This window comes from Lentinula edodes (genome assembly GCF_021015755.1).
Source record: "Lentinula edodes strain Le(Bin) 0899 ss11 chromosome Unknown C8R40scaffold_28, whole genome shotgun sequence".
In the NCBI taxonomy this organism is placed as follows: domain Eukaryota; kingdom Fungi; phylum Basidiomycota; class Agaricomycetes; order Agaricales; family Omphalotaceae; genus Lentinula; species Lentinula edodes.
Genome location: NW_025764334.1, coordinates 286,777 through 304,143, shown reverse-complemented (window position 1 = coordinate 304,143; position 17,367 = coordinate 286,777). Strand labels below are relative to the sequence as shown.

Sequence of the window (17,367 nt, the reverse complement as noted above, 5' to 3'; positions counted from 1 at the left end):
CGTCTTGGGAAGGAGCCTTAACAGGTAGTTCTGTGTCATGAATCTCGACAGTCTTCATCAAGGAAGATGTCGAAGAGGTCGTCATTATTGTTTCGAGCAGTGGTTTTGAGGATTTCTGCAGAGAGTCCTTGTTAACGGATTAATCAAAATATATAAAGTACAACCGACTTTTACCTGTGAAAGTTCATTGTCGGCGACAGAAGGTGATTTCCCAATTCCTCTCAGGACTTTGCCTCGTTTTCTAGAGCTTTGTTCGGATTCGTTGTCACTTTCTTGGTCCTCTTTCCTCCCAAATACATCAGGTGAAGCCTCATCATCTGCTAACGAAGGTGTGTCAACGAGGTTTTCTCTAACATCTTTTTTGGGAGCGGTTCGGGTCTTGAGGGGGGAGATTGTGACTACAGGCGAGCCACCGAACGCGTCCCGACCCACGTCAATCATTTGAACGTCATCGCCATCGCTATAACTTGTCGAGGAGCCAGGATCAGCGGGTGGAGCGACAACAGGCGTTGATAGAACTGCTGCTTCGTTTTCGAAGATAGTTGGTGAGAGTCGGACGGGCAATTTCGCGGGTGAACGTAACAACGAAAATTCCTCTGCATCAATCTTAGTGTCACCAAAACGCCGCTTCTGGGGGGAGGATAAGGACGCCCTTCTCTCCGCCTTCATGCCTTCCACAGTCTCTTTCATTTTTTCTAAGAGGCTTCGGGTGTCGAGTTGATCATCCATGTTATTTGCTGCGTGAGACAGTCTCCCGGTTCTTATCGGTGTCGGGCCAATGGTCTTCGTAGGTGACATGCCTGGAATACCACCAGAGAAAAAGTTATCAGGCGTACGTAAGGCAGATCTGCGCCGTTCTTGAATAGCTCGTCGCTCTACTTCTGAAAGTTGATTCATTCTAGGAGTGTGTTCACGATTTGCATCAAGACCATGAGATGGCCTGGTAGGGGAAGAAGGTGGGGATGGAACGACAAGGTCTTGTACTTTCCATGGTTGTTCCTCTACCTTAATTCTACGGGGTTCTCCTCCACCGAGTGACATTCTAGAACGATTCGGCAAAGCAGAAGAGGAAGGACTCAAACTAAACCGAGGGTTCGCCGATGTCTGACGTTGAGGTTGAGGGGTGTTGAAAAGTCGACGAGAAGGGGGAGCAAGTAGCGAGGCATCTAAACGAGGGTAGAGAGGGGCCGGATTTTCTGTAGCTTCTGTCTCATCCTCGTCTTTTACATCTGCTTCTGCATTTTCGCATGTAACATCAACATTTCCCGTTTTGTCGGTTGTTGCGGTATCTTCGGAATCAACGTCCATAAGATCTTCAGGAAGAGGTGATACGCTTTCTTCGTCTTTAGTAAGAGTCTTTGTGGGAGAAGTAGAGCGGCGGAAAGGCCAAATTCGCTCCAGACTGGCCTTCCAAGTTGGTGATGTTCCTTCCTTTCGATCCTCCTTTTCTACCACTACCCTCTCATTGTTATTCTCTGATTGAGGGTTCTCAGTTTCATCTTCTTGATCATCTTCCCCCAGAACGGTGCCGAAGACTTCGGCCTCTTCCTCTTGTTCTTCGAGTTCTTCTTCGCGATGTAATTCAGCCATTACCATACGCTGAGCACTTCGAATTAGCACGGCTTTGTGCAGGGTGGGTCGAGATCTGCGAGGTGTCATCGGTGGCTGGGGTGGCAAAAGGAGGGGAGGAGGAGCTGGGATGTATCGGGATTTCGTTGGGGACTTGCTCGGGTTCCTGCGAATAACTGGAATTGGCGAAGTGGATTCGACAACTGGAGGGACCTCCACGTCCTCCAGAATAACAAGATCTTTGGCCTCTTCGACCACACGAGGGCTATTTCCTTCTACAAGAATAATTTCTTCTTCCTCGGCTGCATCCTGTTTATCCTCGGTCGCGGAGTCAGAAGTGATTTGAGTGGGAAACAGCGATCGCGAATGCGGGGCGGATATGTGAGGAGAGGATGTTCGAGACCGAATAGAATATGGTTTAAGCGGGCTTTGCAAAACGCGCAGGTTATCCATCGCGTTGGTAGATGGTCGAGGAGAAAAGACTTCTGCAGATTCGATCATGGAGAGACGGAGGGCGCGTCTTTTCGGAACTAAATAGTCATCAAAGTCAACAAAAGATATAGAGGGCCGTGAAATGACTGCTGACGCGTTGGAGTGGACAGTAGTTGTGCCCGGAGCTCCTTGGGTGGATAGGTGAACCTGAACCGCTTGCCATGTATTTCGACTTCTGAGTTATTGGTTAGGGGTATTGTATTCGGAGAGAACGGGGAAGCACTGGGGAAGACTCTACATCCATCAACAAGTAGTCCTTGTGATCCCAGAACAACAAGGAAGGCCTGGGCATCAAGACTCGTGAGATCGATATTCTTAAAGGCACAAAATGACACTTACCTTTCGTTCCTTGAAAGTGATCTTGCAGTGTATGGAGCTCACATCTGGATAGTAGAGTCGAACCCCACAATTTTGATCTCGACCAAAAGTGAGGTTGTCAGAATCAATGCCAAAAGCTGTCACAACACTATTGGATTCATCCTGTTTCATGAGAGACATCGTTCCATATCTGCCAATTTGGCTACTCTCCCCAATAGGAGAAGACGGAGAGTTCATTTTGGAAGATAGAATAGAGGTCGATGTTGTGGTTGTGTTTGAAGGTGTTTTCAACATTGGCCACACATGATCGCGTGGCTTACATCATCTGCATTGACTGGGGAGGTAAAAATATTGCGATATACTGTACATATAATTATAACGAAGTAGCGCCGGTGAACAGCAGGGCCCGCTACCAGTCAATGTGTGTCTGTGTGAGCACTAAGTACAAGATGGACTGAACGCAGATGCAGGGATGAGTAGTAAGAGCTAGTAAGAGGTAGTGTTTGTAGAGGTCTGTAGTACTACAATGGGACCACACCTTGATTGGTGATGGCTAATGTACTTGTATTGTAGATAGAAAAAGCGGCGCGCATGGGGCGCGCCACATGTAGATGCATCTGCCCAACCCAGAGTCTCCAGCTGTCTCCAGCAGTAGTACTGCAGTAGTATAATCAACTTGAAAAGTGAATGACCAAAAAAAACTGGGTCTACTAAACCCTTCAACCTCTAAAGAGGTAGTGGGAATTATTCACTGGAAGTGATAGTTTTTACTGTAAGACGAAGGTTGTCAAGAGAGAAACACCCAGTTTTTGTCACCAGAAGATGATGGTTGTCGAGAGCGAGCACAAGAAGTGACTAATCAACTGACAGTAAAAAGATCGCTAAAAGGGGATATATTACTAAAAATGATGACTAGGATGGATATATTACTAAAAATGATGACTAGGATGGATAATTTGGAAAAATTAGGGTCTACTAAACCCTTCAACCTCTAAAGAGGTGGCGGGAATAAGATACGATTACTGGTCCTTCTTGTGCAGGGTACTGGAAATGCCAATTATCACACTTTTAGGAGCACTGGAACTGAACGATATGATTTGTAAGCCAGGAAGAAGAGGAGGTGGGTGATATTCGCTGTCCTCTTTGGTAATGGATTCGTCTGCTGTCACATTTACAGTCATCCAGCCGTGCTTCTGTAAATCCTCTAAGAAGGATGTGTAATCCTCATCGAAAGTGGTCAGAGCTTCTTGTATCAAGGTTTTCATCCCAATTTTTCCTGTCTTCATAGAAGAAAAAAGTCGGGTTATTTCGCAAGCAAGGATCCAAGCATGTAACTGATCCGCCAAATTATAGCCATGCTTTAGGAGGATATGGAAAGAGGGTTTTGTCCCAAGATGCAAAGAGCTTTTTTTGTCCAAGCAGAGAACATAGCGTTTATGCCGAAAGATTTCCATGATGTCAGGGTCAAGGCTACAGGTCGTAAGGCTCGAGCCCATATCGCAGTGTCCGATGACAGTTCCAGAGGAAAGGCTTAGAATGGTATTTGAATGCGCAAGGATATGCTCTAAGGATGCAAGGTGGGTGGGGGTATTAATGAAGCCAGGTTTGGACTTGAATGCCATCCAGGCCAAGCATGCACGTTGCCGGTTTAGAGATCTAAAGATGACGCCACGAACTCCAATATAATTAATGAGGAGATGAAGAAACACCATGATGAAGAGGACTGTATATGTCGACCAGGGAGTAGTGAGATATGGCACGGTTATGGTTCCGATCTGAGAAACACATCAATGACTCCGGAAGTTCAAAGAAACTACGTCTCACCAGCATACCCAACAGAGCAAGAACCGTCTCTTTACTAGAATCTTTGGCATTCAGATCCCCAACATCCCCAGTGCCTTCTAAAGGAGTTGCAAAATGCATCGTAATAGCCGTTTTTGAACCACCGGCAGCAATGCCGCATAGAGCGCGCATTGAGGCGCTGAAGCAGAGTGTGTATACACGTAAAGGGACTGTAGGAGGAAGGAATGGTATTACTGCCACAAATGTTGGAACGTGTGCATCATATAGAGAAGCGAGGAGGGGTGAAAGCGTGTCGATCACGATCGCAGCATCGTTGAGGAGATCAGCAAGAAAACGGTATGTTTTGGCTTCAGGGAACAAAGAAGATCCGAAAAAGAAGGCTGCTATGATGGCTGAAAATGAAGGAATTTAGCCACGGTGAACCTGATTTTCCACATCGTACCAACTTGTCAGTCTGTTGGAAATATCCTGTAGGACGGTGAGCAGTAGAGCGTTCGTGGAGGATGCAGATGCATTTCCGACTCCGTAACCTGGTGAAAATAAGATGAAGGGAAATCCGTTTTTGGAAAGAACCACCTCACCTTCCAGTGTTGCTCTTGATGATAACAAGCTCGCTAATGAACTGCAGAAAGCTTGAGCCGCGTTCAAAATTTGATAGCTAAGCTCAGATAGAGTTCGTAGGTGGAATGGACCAGTAAAATTGTGTTGAGTACACGTACCGAAGGTAGTCTGAATTTAACAGTTTTAGAATCGACTAATGTTGGAGAGGTAAGGCAGGAACACACCGGGAGAAACACTACGTGGATAACCAGCTGGCAGGAACACCTTTGTAATGAAACTTAGGAACGATGCTCGAGAAGTGTTGCCTTCTATGTTTGCGTCGAACACCACTTGTCCAATCTTGAACCACGGTCAGTCTTGGTGATCATAAAAGCGGATAGGATAGCGACCGTCGAAGGTTTTATTCTTATTCGAAAGACGTGCCCAGCTTCATCTCTTTCGGTGACCTCCATATTAATATTGAGAGCAGTTCAGTGATGACACCGTACACGTTCAAGTTGAATGAACGGAATTCTCACGTTTACCAAGTCATCTCAAACCTTCTCGAATACTTGTGAGATGGGGACAGCCGCAAGACGTGATATTTATCAGACGCTATGCTATGCTATGAAGTGTAGAAGAGTTCATGAAGCCCCCGCATCCAACTTTAACTTCTTTTCCGACCCCGAATCCTCCCCGTCATTCGCTTTTCGCTTCGCAGACGATCCATCGGTAGTCGGCGCTTTCTTCTTTCGAACCATATTCGTCAAGTCGTTGACAACAGCAGCAGGTACCAATGGGGAGGATTTAGACGCAAGCTCTTTGTCTAAGGCTTGTGCCGCCAGAGCAGGAGCACTTCCCGCTAACGTTTCATTCGGGGCCATTTTAAGCTCTTCAATCTGACCGAAAACGCATCATTCACAGATAAGGGGAAAAATAAGAGTAGCAAATATTCTATGCTTACCCTCAAAGCGAGCTCTTCCTTCAACTCAGCAAGTTCTTTGAGTTCACCCTCTATTTGTGTTGCTGACATATTTTGAACCGCATCGCTATTGATTCCAGCTACGGCCGAGGCCTTTCCTTTACCTTTACCTTTAGGATCTGGTTTCACGTCCTTCACCAAAGATGAAGGGTGCTCTTTCGCCAGTTTAAGCTCCCTTAAACGGCTTTCGATACTTTGGAGAGCTTGATCCGCGTGCTTAATAGAATCCGAAAGACGGCCAGGTGTTAAATCGAGCACGATACTGAGTTTATAATGTGCTTCCGCTATTTGACGAGATGACAAAGGGAGAAGTTTGCTCTTTAGTGTTAATCCGACCTCATAATCGGTAATGCCTTGATCGAATTTTTCTGGCATCGTCTTGTCCGTCGATGAATGTCTTTTGTGATGCATTTGACACGTACCTGTCTCCAACGACACGTCTCCAAGTGCTATATAACAGTCTGCAAGTTTTAGAGCCACATCTTCATTGCTCGTATCCGCATCGTGCTGTTTATCATAAATCGCCCTCGCTAGATCAAGAACCTCCCAAGCCGCATTGAAGTCATCCTCAGGCTCTGCGTCCTCATCGTCATTGTCGTCTTCTTCTCCGGCTGCCGCGTCTGCTTCCGCTACCTCTTTAGCTGCCTCAGCAAAAAGGTCCACTGCACTATCTTCTGCACCTTCTTCAGCATCGCCTGAAAAGGATAGAATGGGACCATTGCTACTGGAGCCTGTTAAACAAGGTAACTTGAATCAAAGAAGCCACACAATGACTAGAGACTGGGCGTACCTTTGTCGTCTTCCGCACCTTCTTCCTCCGGCTGATCTTTACCAAGAACAGAAGTCTGCGAGATAGCGTTTTCTAAAAGTGACTTTCCGTATGCGAAGTACAAATCCGCGATTTCGGGGGAATCTTCGCCTAATGTTCGAGAACTAGATATGAGACGCGCCGTAGCTGATGTTAGAGAGGTAATATGAGATTAAAGAAAAAGCGCGACGTGCAGGTGCTCTAGAGCAGTGGCATAATAATCCACCGCTTGCTCATACTTTTTGAGCGCGAAAGCGCGTTTGGCGTGTTCAATGGCGTTGTCAGGTGTAATATCGGGTACAGGAGAGTCTCTTTTGGTGTATCCTGTGTTTGAGGAACTTTTGAACGCGAAAGTCAGAGTCTGGATTGTGGGAAAGGACGGAACTGGACGCACGACATGATGAGTGGTGCACAGGCGATAAAAGTTAAAAACAAAAGGAGCTGGCCATGGACGCGATCAAAAAGGTCACGAGTGATGAATCGGGCCGCCTCCCATCGCTTTCCGTCGGAAACAAAATTTAAATACTACATAAGTAGGGACAGCACGACTGTCTATACCTTCATCGATTTACTGACTACAGAATAACTTACATAGTACATGGCGGGTATGTATATGGATGGTATCATTATCATCGAGCTCCTCAATATTTTTCTCTCGTATATCTTGTATGTCTACCTCTTATTGGTGCTTTATGTGCCCCAGATGTGCCCACATGTTTACAGAGTTCCTTATCAATTTGTGGGTTTTTCGAGAGGTTTGTTTGGGGTTAGCCTATATATGTCCATCATGTCATGTCAAAATTTTGATTCGATTGAGGTCGTTTTTGAGTATATACAAAAGGTGGATGTCCCCCGCGGAACAACACAATGGCCCCCTCAACCTCTGGTGCTCTGCTACTGGCGACTTTGGCTCTTACTACAATACTTGGTAGGGCCCAGAGCAATTCAACCCTTCCTGTATGCGCGGAATCGTGTGCGGTAAGTTACTGCTGGTCAGGTAACATATGAAGGCTTGTACTAATGACACGGACAAGGTGGTAGTTGGTGCGGAGGTAGCTTGCAATGTGTATGTGGATCCAAAGCTCCTACATAATATACTCGCTGACCTATCCGATGTCTGCAGTGATGATGGATCCTGCTGTACCAATTCTGCCTTCATTGCGGATGTCGAATATTGTGTGAACCTTGATTGCACGACTACTGAACAGCAAGAAGCAACCTCGTATTTTGATTCGTTTTGCGGAGGTACACAGATTTGGTCTTCGCCTTGATCAGCCTTGATCCTTTGTCCTAAAATCCAGCCCTTCAGTTTCTTCGACTTCTGGTACCTCTCCAGTATCAGGCTCGACATCGGCTACTGCGACAACAGCCAAAACTACTGCTGCTGCCTTTTCCCTGACATCTGCAGCAGCTTCTGCCACAACTTCTTCATCTGGTTCGGGACTTTCTGGTTTTAACGGTAGCTTGGGATGCGTTGTGACACCAAACGACTTGATAAAGATCGTCGTTGCTGTTGTAATTGGGGTAGCTGCCACGTCCCAGCTTTAATTCTCTTTTCATCACTGCTACATACTGTACATACATACCTACAAGGCGGCTGCGGCATACGTTATTTTTATTTACAAAATTCAAATGCCCAACCGGACCGTGGCTTTGATTCCATCACTGTGATCTGGTCACAACTCCGGCCGAGGTTGAACCATCGGGTTTGAACGTTTGAACCGTCATACATCCCTAGACTCATAGACTGAGGTAACGTCGACTTCACGCCTTTGGCGTCTTGCTCGTGCTTCGAACAATTCGTCGTTTGTTGCTTCGTATAACAAAACAAACATCCTCTCTTTTCCGGACAATATTTACAGAACACTGACAACTTTCTTCGGCCATGTCGAGTTACGACAAAGTGGTCAAGATGGCTTGTAAGCCGAAAGCAGCACCTCCAAAAGCCAAGGTGAGCTGCTATCTATGATGCTCTGGCTGATTCTTACAGTGCTTCTAAGTATCTGGACCCAATCATCGCTGCAACTTGGTCGGACGACGGTGCTGTTCATGATGTTTGTAAGGCCTTGTCGCCGAGATTCAGAGAACCAAACTCAGTGGTATGTGTCTATAGCTCATGCAAACGGTGACTATGCTTACATCCACCTTCTCTCAGGTCGTGTTCAAAGCTTTGATTGTACTGCATACGATGATTCGTAACGGCGCGACGGACAATGTTCTATCTTATCTATCTTCTTCAGAGGTTCTCCGACTTCAGAATGTATCAGCAGGAAACTGGGAAGGTGCGCCAAGGGATTATCCAAAGGTGATGAGCTTCTCACTCTATCTTTCAGGCTATGCTGCTCCTCAAAATCTCCAAAACTACGCTGTGTATCTCGACTCGAGAATTCGTGCATACCGAGATTTGAAGCACGACGCAATCCGAGTGCAAGCCGAGTCTAATCGGGATATGCGAAACTCGGCTTCTGTGGAAGAGGATAACTATGCTCGGGGAAAGAAAAAGGATATTTCAGCTTCAGGGCCTCAACGAAGTAAGACGATTATGGGTAGGAAGCTGCGAGTGATGACTGTTGAGAAGGGATTGTTGAGGGAAACAAAGGCTGTTCATAGGATGATCGATTCCCTTGTGGAATGCAAGGTACGTCTTTTTGTCAATCACGTTGATGATTTGACTGACGGTTCAATCAGTTCTACCTAGACGACTTGGAAGACGAACTCACTACTACCGCTCTACGAATGCTTGTCAAGGATCTTCTCATACTCTTCCAGGCCGGGAACGAAGGTGTCATCAACGTCCTAGGTGTGTTTAATGATCTGGCACCTTCCAAGCTTGACTGATGGTAATTGGATCACTAGAACATTATTTCGAGATGTCGCATGTTGATGCAGAACAGGCCCTCGCTCTTTATAGGCATTTTTGCAAACAAACTGAAAGGGTCGTAGAGTATCTCGGCGTAGCCAAAAAATTGCAGAACATTCTCAATGTTCCGATACCCAATTTGAAACACGTCTGTATTTCCACCCACCCAAACATTTCACTTCCCCTCTGATGTATCTTCGTGTCAGGCCCCCGTTTCCCTGGCCGGTGCGCTCGATGAATACCTCAGTGACCCCAACTTTGAACAGAATCGCATCGAATATAAGACGAACAAGGAAGCGGCACAAAGAGGACGGGGTACTGGTTCTACATCTAGTAAGCCTGGTAAAGGTAAACTTATATCTGAGCCACGACATACATGATATTCAATGTGTCTTCTAGCTTCCTCTCCAGCGCCACCGTTGCCTCTCAGTACCCCATCCCAGGCCACTCCAACAACGTCACCAACACCCGCGAATACTCAAATGGAGCCAAATAAGGCTGTTGCCGACTTCTTCTCAGGAATCGAAGAGGAACAGTCAAGTCTCTTCAATCCCCAAACCAACAGGTATATTCCATTATGGTCATCATTCAATTGCAAATTCTGATTTTGTCGACATACTTAGTCCAAGCACTGCTTATTTCCAACAGCAAGGAGCTGCCAACCCATTTACACAAATGGGTATGGCCCCCCAGTTTGGACAGCCTCAAATGCAAGTTCAACCTACAGGAGTCGTTGCGCCACAACAAGTTTCCTTCCAACAAGTCCCAAATCCGTTCGGAATGATGCAGCAACAATCACAGCCTCCGTCTCACCTGCGCTTGCAACCTCAGGCCACTGGACATCGCCCATTCTCGTCTTTCCTTCCTCAGCAAGCTACTGGGATGCCGCAACAACAAAACAGCTTCTTACAGCCGCAAGCAACGGGTGCGAATCCCTTCCGTCAAAGTATGCTATTGCCGCAGACCACTGGGATGGCTATGTTTGGTGTTGGTGGTATGCAACAACAACCCCATCTCTTTCCACAACAGCAATTGCAACCTGCATCTTCCGGGACTCTGAATGGAGCTCCTAATGGTCTCTCAGCTGTGAATGGTCTTCCCAGTGCACAGAGTTCATCCTCGCTCGGATCTTCGTCGTTTTCTTCTTCTTTTATGTCAGCAGGCCCCTTCTCTCAGCAGTCCTCGCCTTCACCGATAAACGTTCCTGCGCGTCCTGCATCAACACCATTGACAGCTTTTGGTTCGACACAAAGTTCCAGTGCCACATCGCCACCACCAGCCCAGCCAGTCAAAACTCATCAGACTGGAACGAGAAATCCGTTCGGGCCTATTTCGACTCCTCCTCCACCTGTTCCCAAACAACCCTCGCTGATGGAATTAGCACTGGGGATGGGTGGTCAAAATGGGAACATGTCTGTCCAACAACAACAATCATCGCAGCAGCAGATAGTGCAAGGTGCGCCACAACTTCCACAACAAACAGGATTTGGAAGTTTTTCGTTCAATCTGAGTGCGCTCAGTCCTGGGGTGTCCGACATGTCCAGTGTTGCGTCTTCCTTTTCTTCTAGAAAACCGGATAGCACTGCGACGTCAGGCCAAGCCTCTTCGTCTTCAGGACCTTTCAACGCCCTGAACTCCCAGAACACCTCGACGACAACGACAGGATCCACTTTCTCCGACTCTTTATTCTCTTCCTCCTTGTCATCTCAACCAACAGGCGCCACGAATTACTCTTCTCCGCCTTCCATCTCCTTTTCCTCTGCAGCGCCGCTGAGGAGTCAGACCACTGGGTTTAATGGACTCAAACCATTCAAGCCATCGTCATCATTCGGTGCATCGTTGCTAGAATCTTTGCCATCTATTCCAGGATCCTCCCCTGCTACACCTGCAGTCACCGGGACTCCGTCGATGTCGCCTCAAGGCCGCAATACTTCCGGTTCTGCTAATGGTCTACCCAGCGGGACTTTCGGCAGTCAACCTACAGGACTTGGTCAATCGTCTACGCTTGGTTCAACTGGAATAGGATCCACCCTGGGTCAAGGCCTACGGCCACAGATGACTGGAGGAGGGGCGAACCCTTTCCGCGCTTCTATGTTCAGCACGATGCCGAATGGGGCCAATGTGCTTTCTATGCCTACAGGCATCGGGGGTGTGGGTAGTACTGGAGGAATGCCAAATTCGACATTGATGGGGGGAAGTATGTTTGGATCGTCGTTCCAAAACGGCAATCCTCAACAGCAGCAACAACACCACCAGCAAGGGACATCACTTATTTGAGGAATACTTAACACCAGGTATACCTGTTCTCATTACTATACGTCTACGATATCTTTTTCCTTTACGCTCCCTGAATCAATTTGGAATACTCATTCTACAACGAAGATCGTTTTCTTATCCTTCCCTTTTTGGTTTCCTATTTGGCTTTCACGCTTTCAGTATCCCATCCATTCCTTCATCTTTCTCCTCTGCACTTCCTACAGTAAAATCTTTTAGGGACATTTCAGTGCCTTTGTACCAATGTCTGTAGCTACTTATCATAATTCTACCATCGGGGTGGTGCTACCTATCTGTGCGCAGATAATGAAGGTGAGTGTTCTGAGTGTTTATGTGCAAATTCGATATCCTACTGTTTCTTTTCACGCGCATTGCTAACCGCATACTAAATTACACACTAGAAATACATATTCAACGACACAATGTAAGATATGTAGAGCTTGTATATCTGGATCTAAATTGTCCCTAGCCCAAAACGTGGTTATATAAAGGAAAGGTATCATCTTGTAAAGGTCGAGATGCAAGTCCCTGACACGTACGTCTAACCCAGCAAATCTTCTTCCTCTTCTTCATCAAAGCCAGCCTCCCAGCCTCTCGAGCGTTCAACTGCACGTTGCCAGTTTGTCCACTTCTTCTCACGGATGCTAGCAGCCATCTCGGGTTTGAAAGTGCGGGTTCCTTTTGTGTTGACCTCCGACAAGCTTTCGGGTTTAGTGAGATCCCAACCGAACAACCCAATCGCAGAGCCGGCCAGGAGTGCAGAACCAAGAGCAGTAGATCTATACACAGTGAGATAAAGGACCAATGACGGTAATAACAAGAGAAACGTACTCCCTCATTTCTGGTCGGATAACCTCAGTACCGTTTAGGTCAGCTAGAATGCTCATAGCTAAGTCGCCGTTGGTCATTCCGCCATCGACTTTAAGATTCGCCACATCCTTGCCAGAATCTAGGACCATACTCTCGATGATAGCCCGCGTCTGAAAAGCGGTGGCTTCCAAAGTAGCGCGTGCGATATGCGAAGGATTGGTGTACTGGGTGATACCTGGAGTATGTTCGTCATATACGGCTAATGCATTTGTTGAAAGAGATAGAATACACTCACCAATCAGCAAGCCGGTCGCAGATGAGTCCCAGTAGGGTGCAAGGAGACCAGAGAATGCAGTGACAAAGTAGACACCACCACTGGTTGGTTCTTGGGCTGCCAAGTCATTCACTTGTGCAGAACTAGAGATCATACGCATCGAATCCTTTAACCACGTGATAGCACTTCCGGCAGATGAAACTGGATACTGTAAGTATACATTAACAGCGCCCAGAGAAGATACTTACTACTTCCTTCCAGGGCGAAAACAGGTTTGCTGTTGGGTCCCGGTTGAAAAGCCACAGTACTGAGTAATCCATGACTGCTCTTGACGATTTCGTTCCCGGTACAAAAAAGAAGGAATGCACCGGTGCCATATGTGCATTTGGCTTCACCCTTGGATAAACATTTATTTCCGATTAGAGCAGCTTGTTGATCGCCAACCAACCCGCCAATTGGTACACCGGCTAGTGGACCAGCAGCAATATGGCCATACGTCTGAGAAGTAGAAACAACGTCGCCAACGATGGATTGACGAAGACCAAAGAATTTGAACAGCATTGGGTCCCAGTTTAATGTCGTTGTGTTGAATAAGAGCGTACGTGCTGCATTGGACATCTCAGAGACGTGCAAACCTTGCTTCACACCACCGACCAAGTTCTGCGATAGTTCAAGTATTTGGAAACATAAAAATCGAATGAGAACACACGTAGACAAGCCATGATTCTAAAGTGCCAAAGCACATGTCATCATTTGCATGGGCTTGGGCAACTTCCGGGTAGTTATCGATCATCCAGCGAACTTTAGTAGCAGAAAAATATGTCGATAATGGAAGGCCAGAACTAAAGGCAAGGATGAACATAATGATCGACACAGAGTGAAACTACGTACATTTCCCGCAACGCATCAATACCTTCCTGACCCTGCTTCCATACGCCGGGTGTAACTTCAATCCCCTTGGTCTGAAGGACATGTTCATAGTGAGCTACGAGATTTTTCGTTCTTGAGTCGTCCCAAACAATAGCATTACAAAGGGGTTTGCCAGTTTTGCGACTCCAGACGAAAGCAGTTTCTCTTTGATTTGTTATGCCTAAAGAAGAATATTGAGCGCCGTATGATGAATACTGACGCCCGACCAACCGATGACCTTTACACTGTCCTTCGTGAAGCCCGAGGCAACTAGAGAGCTAATAGTTTGTTCTATGCAAGCTTCGGCATGAGCTTGTATTTCTAAGGGATTTTGCTCATGCCACCTAAGGATAAGTGGGGTAAAGGGCATTTATCAGTGCGGGGAAATGCGGGGCGTGAGCTTGGCGACGTACCCTGGATTAGGGTAGTATTGGGGAAATTCAAGTTGATGCTGAGCGACTATTTGAGCGTACTTGTCGAAGATGATGAACCGAACCGAACTATAGACGACAACGTGTAAACACAGACATGGCCAGTAAGCAATACATGAAATATCCAGCCTACGTAGTACCACAGTCTAAAGAGCCCACAAATTCACCCTTCTTAAGTGACATGACAATAGATACAGGAAACTCGCAGAAAAGACAGGAAATTGACTGTGGTGATGAGTGTGAGGAGTAGGGAGGAGTAACTGTGGATCCGAAACGGATAAGCCCTTTAAAGTGACATCGAATTTGTGCAAATTTGTTAACGGACGGTTAGCGACGGCAAAAACTGCGGGCCGAGAATATCCACCTGGTATCAACCAATCAAAGCAGTTCTCCGCAGTATTACAGTGATATGATTTCATTGGCTCGGGAGATCGTTCCGCATGATTCATTTATGAGTTCACTCGATTAGTGCCAACGTCCGGACAACGGCCGTTGCGTACGTAGATATCTCCTATATCGTTCAATAATTATGGGATATGAAAATTGTCCTTCTCTGCCTGGCTCCATTCGATTACCGGTAAGGGATGTGCTTCGGTATTGAGAACCCATTTGTCTAACGGTATCGGGTCTGTGTCAATGAACATGAGGTATAAGTATTTGAGACTGGGAAATCGAGGGTTAGTGTAACGTTAGAATGAAGCGCTATTGGAGCATACGTTTCAGCAAAAAAATAACTATGGAATTGCCCATTCTTAAGCCGCGTCAATTCAGCAATATGAACGGAACTTACCTGGGCATGTCATCGTCTTTCACAGCAGGTAAAACCTCCACTGTTCGCAAACTGGCATATCCTGAGGGAGTTTTAGTATGGCGCTCTATTGATTCAAATATTTTCCATCCTCTGTCTCGCCATTTGTTATTACCCGTTGTCCGCCAAAGTATGTAGAGTGACTCGAGCGTCTGACAACATTATCAGTTCACAAAGTATCCAAGCAAATATGATAACGCATTCACGAACCTCCGGTCTCAGTAAGTAACCAGACTTCCTGATGGAATAATCTCTTGCTCGTCCACTCCCTCGCAACCTCTCTGTCTCTGTGTAGATAACGGGTGTCTTGTCACCAACCCCCGGGGGTGCACCACGTGCCCCGGATGCTTTCCATTTTTCGATCGCGTCCATCCATAAATATCCTCCACCATCCTTGAAACCATCAACAGTTTTACCCCACCGGTCGTCACCCGCAGTGTGCATGACCATTTCATCCGGGCCCAATCCAGTGGGCATGTCTGCATATGAGAGCCAACAGGTCTGAGCAAGGCCTTCGGCTGCCCACATGTGTAATGATTTGAGATTATATCCCGCGAGTAGTTTGTAACCTTCTCCAGATATCCCAAACATCGATTCATTGCCAATCTCATTCAAATCTATCCCGAGACTTGCAAGATCATCAAGAGGAAGAGTGTGTGCACCAAGCGCTAGGAGACCAGGTAAAAAGCAAGACAAGTGTTCAAAAGTATGCGATGGCCGCCCTCTGTGCTCGTTTGTCGAGAAAGTAGTGTCTGTTACGTATAATAGATGCCGCTTCGGTGATAAGAATAGAAGTTCTGCGATTATGTGCGTAGTAGCTCGAAGATCTGCGGGATAATTGAGCTAGGAGAATCGAAAAATACCGATAAGCATACACATTATCAAGTTAGCCTTGTCGACCTTAGCAGTCAGAAGATACTGCTTGAGCAGATATTCATGTGTACTATCGGCTTGCGCGCCTACAGAAAGGTGTGCTAGAATAAAAAAATGTAAGACCTTATACATGCAGATGAACTTGGTCACACAAACTATCAAAAGGCTGAGCAGAGGTCAGATTCCACCTAATGGGAAACATTCCCCCGGTTTTATGAAGATCCGCTTTATCCAATGCCCTGATCACAGTATTGGCCTAACAGCAATGAGTAATGCTATTCGTATTTTGAACTTCTAAAACCCTTACCCTGTCCCACCATCGCTTTTTTCCAGTAAACTTTGCGAGGGCCGTGTATTCCATCTGCAAGCTTGCCATTTCAGCAAGTATTCCAATCTCGGGGCCAACTACATTTCCACTAAGGTAAAGGTATTTAGTTAATCGGAGGATGGACTTTGAAACTGGGGGGATCACGGTAGGACTGGGGCTGGCACCCACACTTACTTTGGGTTTACCCCAAAAAGTGGAAACCCACTAGGGGTTGCGAAGACATGATCTAGCTTCTCAGCAAGCTCATCCGCACGTCTAAGAAGAAGGTCGTCTTTTCTAAGAGCATACGCAGACAGCAGTCCTCCGAGGTATCTTATCACCGTCTCAAAAAAAGGCGCAAATTCACCCTAAGCACTTTGATCAGATAGGGGACACCGCGAAACGTAGTTGGCAGCACATACATCGGGCAGGCTGAACACAGTCTTCTCTATGAAAGGCATTGCGCGGTTGTATTCATTCTCCAGACCCATAAGTAGCATGGTATCTAGAGAATCATACATTGTGACACCCCACCCATTGAAGCTGTAGATGATCATATCAGTTCAAATAACATTTGAGAAGAATGCAAAAGCGCACTTGTCTATAAAATCGTTCGAGAGGGGACGAATTTCGTCGTGGGGTTGAGCATATCTTTCATAGCCATGATATCCATGTAAGAAGGCAAGCTTGACACTTTTTGCCCTTCCCCGCCAGACGTCTGCTGGCGTTTCATCGGCTGGCAAGTAACTTTCCGCTAGATCGCCAGAAAAAGGATCTGCCCAAGAAAATGAAGAATAGGTGGGGATTGGATAGGTAGGATTCACGAAGCTGTACAGAACATAGACCGAAGCAATTAATAGGCAGCCATAGAGAACGCTGCGAAAGTAAGGTCGATGGCGTATTGAGCGCAAATATGCGGAGAGAGGATGTGACCGATACATCTCAGCGACTTTCTGATAGTGATTCATGAAATAAGTTGAGTGAAGAAGACTTCATGCGACCAACAAGGATAGGACAATGACGGGCGTCGCAGCGTCGTTACAGTCATGAAAAGCGCAGCTTGCTGGAGTAGCCACGTGGACAAATTTCTATGCGACCTCGGACTTATCAAACCGGTCAAATTTGGCAATCTACACCAGGACCAGACCAAGACCATGATATCTTGGAGTAAGTACCCACTCGCCGTTCACAATTGTCCAGAACGCAGATACCAAGGGCGATCGGATCGAATACATGTACTCTAAGTCGAGGACTGTCAATCACTCCGATTTAAACTACTTAGTGTGAGTGGCACAATCGCCCCCCGCAT

General features: G+C 46.6%; 7 protein-coding genes across 7 annotated transcripts; 2 read left to right on the top strand and 5 right to left on the bottom strand.

Annotated features, from left to right (window-relative positions):
- Nucleotides 1-1,986: 1,986 nt before the first annotated feature.
- Nucleotides 1,987-2,616, bottom strand: C8R40DRAFT_1051119 (uncharacterized protein; the record flags this gene model as incomplete). The annotated part of the gene is made up of 3 exons (XM_046224684.1): nt 1,987-2,089; nt 2,122-2,317; nt 2,397-2,616. Coding segments are annotated over 3 exons (519 nt in total), but the record flags the coding sequence as incomplete, so codon positions are not given.
- Nucleotides 2,617-3,398: 782 nt separating this feature from the next.
- Nucleotides 3,399-5,195, bottom strand: C8R40DRAFT_1173034 (vitamin B6 photo-protection and homoeostasis-domain-containing protein; the record flags this gene model as incomplete). Its single annotated transcript, XM_046231949.1, has 7 exons — nt 3,399-4,154; nt 4,204-4,574; nt 4,629-4,712; nt 4,764-4,840; nt 4,902-4,911; nt 4,968-5,082; nt 5,133-5,195. 7 exons carry the CDS (start codon nt 5,193-5,195, stop codon nt 3,399-3,401), a joined length of 1,476 nt encoding a protein of 491 aa, XP_046084059.1.
- Nucleotides 5,196-5,285: 90 nt separating this feature from the next.
- Nucleotides 5,286-6,978, bottom strand: C8R40DRAFT_1114968 (uncharacterized protein). The gene is made up of 6 exons (XM_046228543.1): nt 6,907-6,978; nt 6,707-6,850; nt 6,495-6,637; nt 6,127-6,435; nt 5,687-6,072; nt 5,286-5,621 (listed from the first exon to the last, which is right to left on the bottom strand). Exons 1-6 carry the CDS (start codon nt 6,909-6,911, stop codon nt 5,367-5,369), a joined length of 1,242 nt encoding a protein of 413 aa, XP_046084058.1. The 5' UTR covers nt 6,912-6,978; the 3' UTR covers nt 5,286-5,366.
- A 74-nt stretch (nt 6,979-7,052) lies between these two features.
- Nucleotides 7,053-8,229, top strand: C8R40DRAFT_409839 (uncharacterized protein). Its single transcript, XM_046234966.1, has 4 exons — nt 7,053-7,490; nt 7,547-7,578; nt 7,636-7,757; nt 7,822-8,229. The coding sequence occupies exons 1-4, from the start codon at nt 7,380-7,382 to the stop codon at nt 8,058-8,060; spliced, it is 504 nt and encodes a 167-aa protein (XP_046084057.1). The 5' UTR covers nt 7,053-7,379; the 3' UTR covers nt 8,061-8,229.
- Nucleotides 8,230-8,397: 168 nt separating this feature from the next.
- C8R40DRAFT_1051299 (ANTH domain-containing protein) lies at nt 8,398-11,649 on the top strand (the record flags this gene model as incomplete). The annotated part of the gene is made up of 9 exons (XM_046224700.1): nt 8,398-8,463; nt 8,513-8,611; nt 8,668-8,794; nt 8,846-9,150; nt 9,201-9,312; nt 9,369-9,520; nt 9,579-9,720; nt 9,772-9,937; nt 9,996-11,649. The coding sequence occupies 9 exons, from the start codon at nt 8,398-8,400 to the stop codon at nt 11,647-11,649; spliced, it is 2,823 nt and encodes a 940-aa protein (XP_046084056.1).
- A 538-nt stretch (nt 11,650-12,187) lies between these two features.
- On the bottom strand, nt 12,188-14,253 carry C8R40DRAFT_1161909 (uncharacterized protein; the record flags this gene model as incomplete). Its single annotated transcript, XM_046230187.1, has 9 exons — nt 12,188-12,425; nt 12,478-12,691; nt 12,752-12,931; nt 12,979-13,390; nt 13,440-13,572; nt 13,622-13,820; nt 13,871-13,983; nt 14,053-14,139; nt 14,204-14,253. The coding sequence occupies 9 exons, from the start codon at nt 14,251-14,253 to the stop codon at nt 12,188-12,190; spliced, it is 1,626 nt and encodes a 541-aa protein (XP_046084055.1).
- A 344-nt stretch (nt 14,254-14,597) lies between these two features.
- C8R40DRAFT_1050944 (glycoside hydrolase family 47 protein) lies at nt 14,598-16,999 on the bottom strand (the record flags this gene model as incomplete). The annotated part of the gene is made up of 10 exons (XM_046224674.1): nt 14,598-14,733; nt 14,787-14,804; nt 14,861-15,030; nt 15,089-15,705; nt 15,754-15,852; nt 15,908-16,007; nt 16,059-16,167; nt 16,254-16,426; nt 16,481-16,601; nt 16,656-16,999. 10 exons carry the CDS (start codon nt 16,997-16,999, stop codon nt 14,598-14,600), a joined length of 1,887 nt encoding a protein of 628 aa, XP_046084054.1.
- Nucleotides 17,000-17,367: the final 368 nt, after the last annotated feature.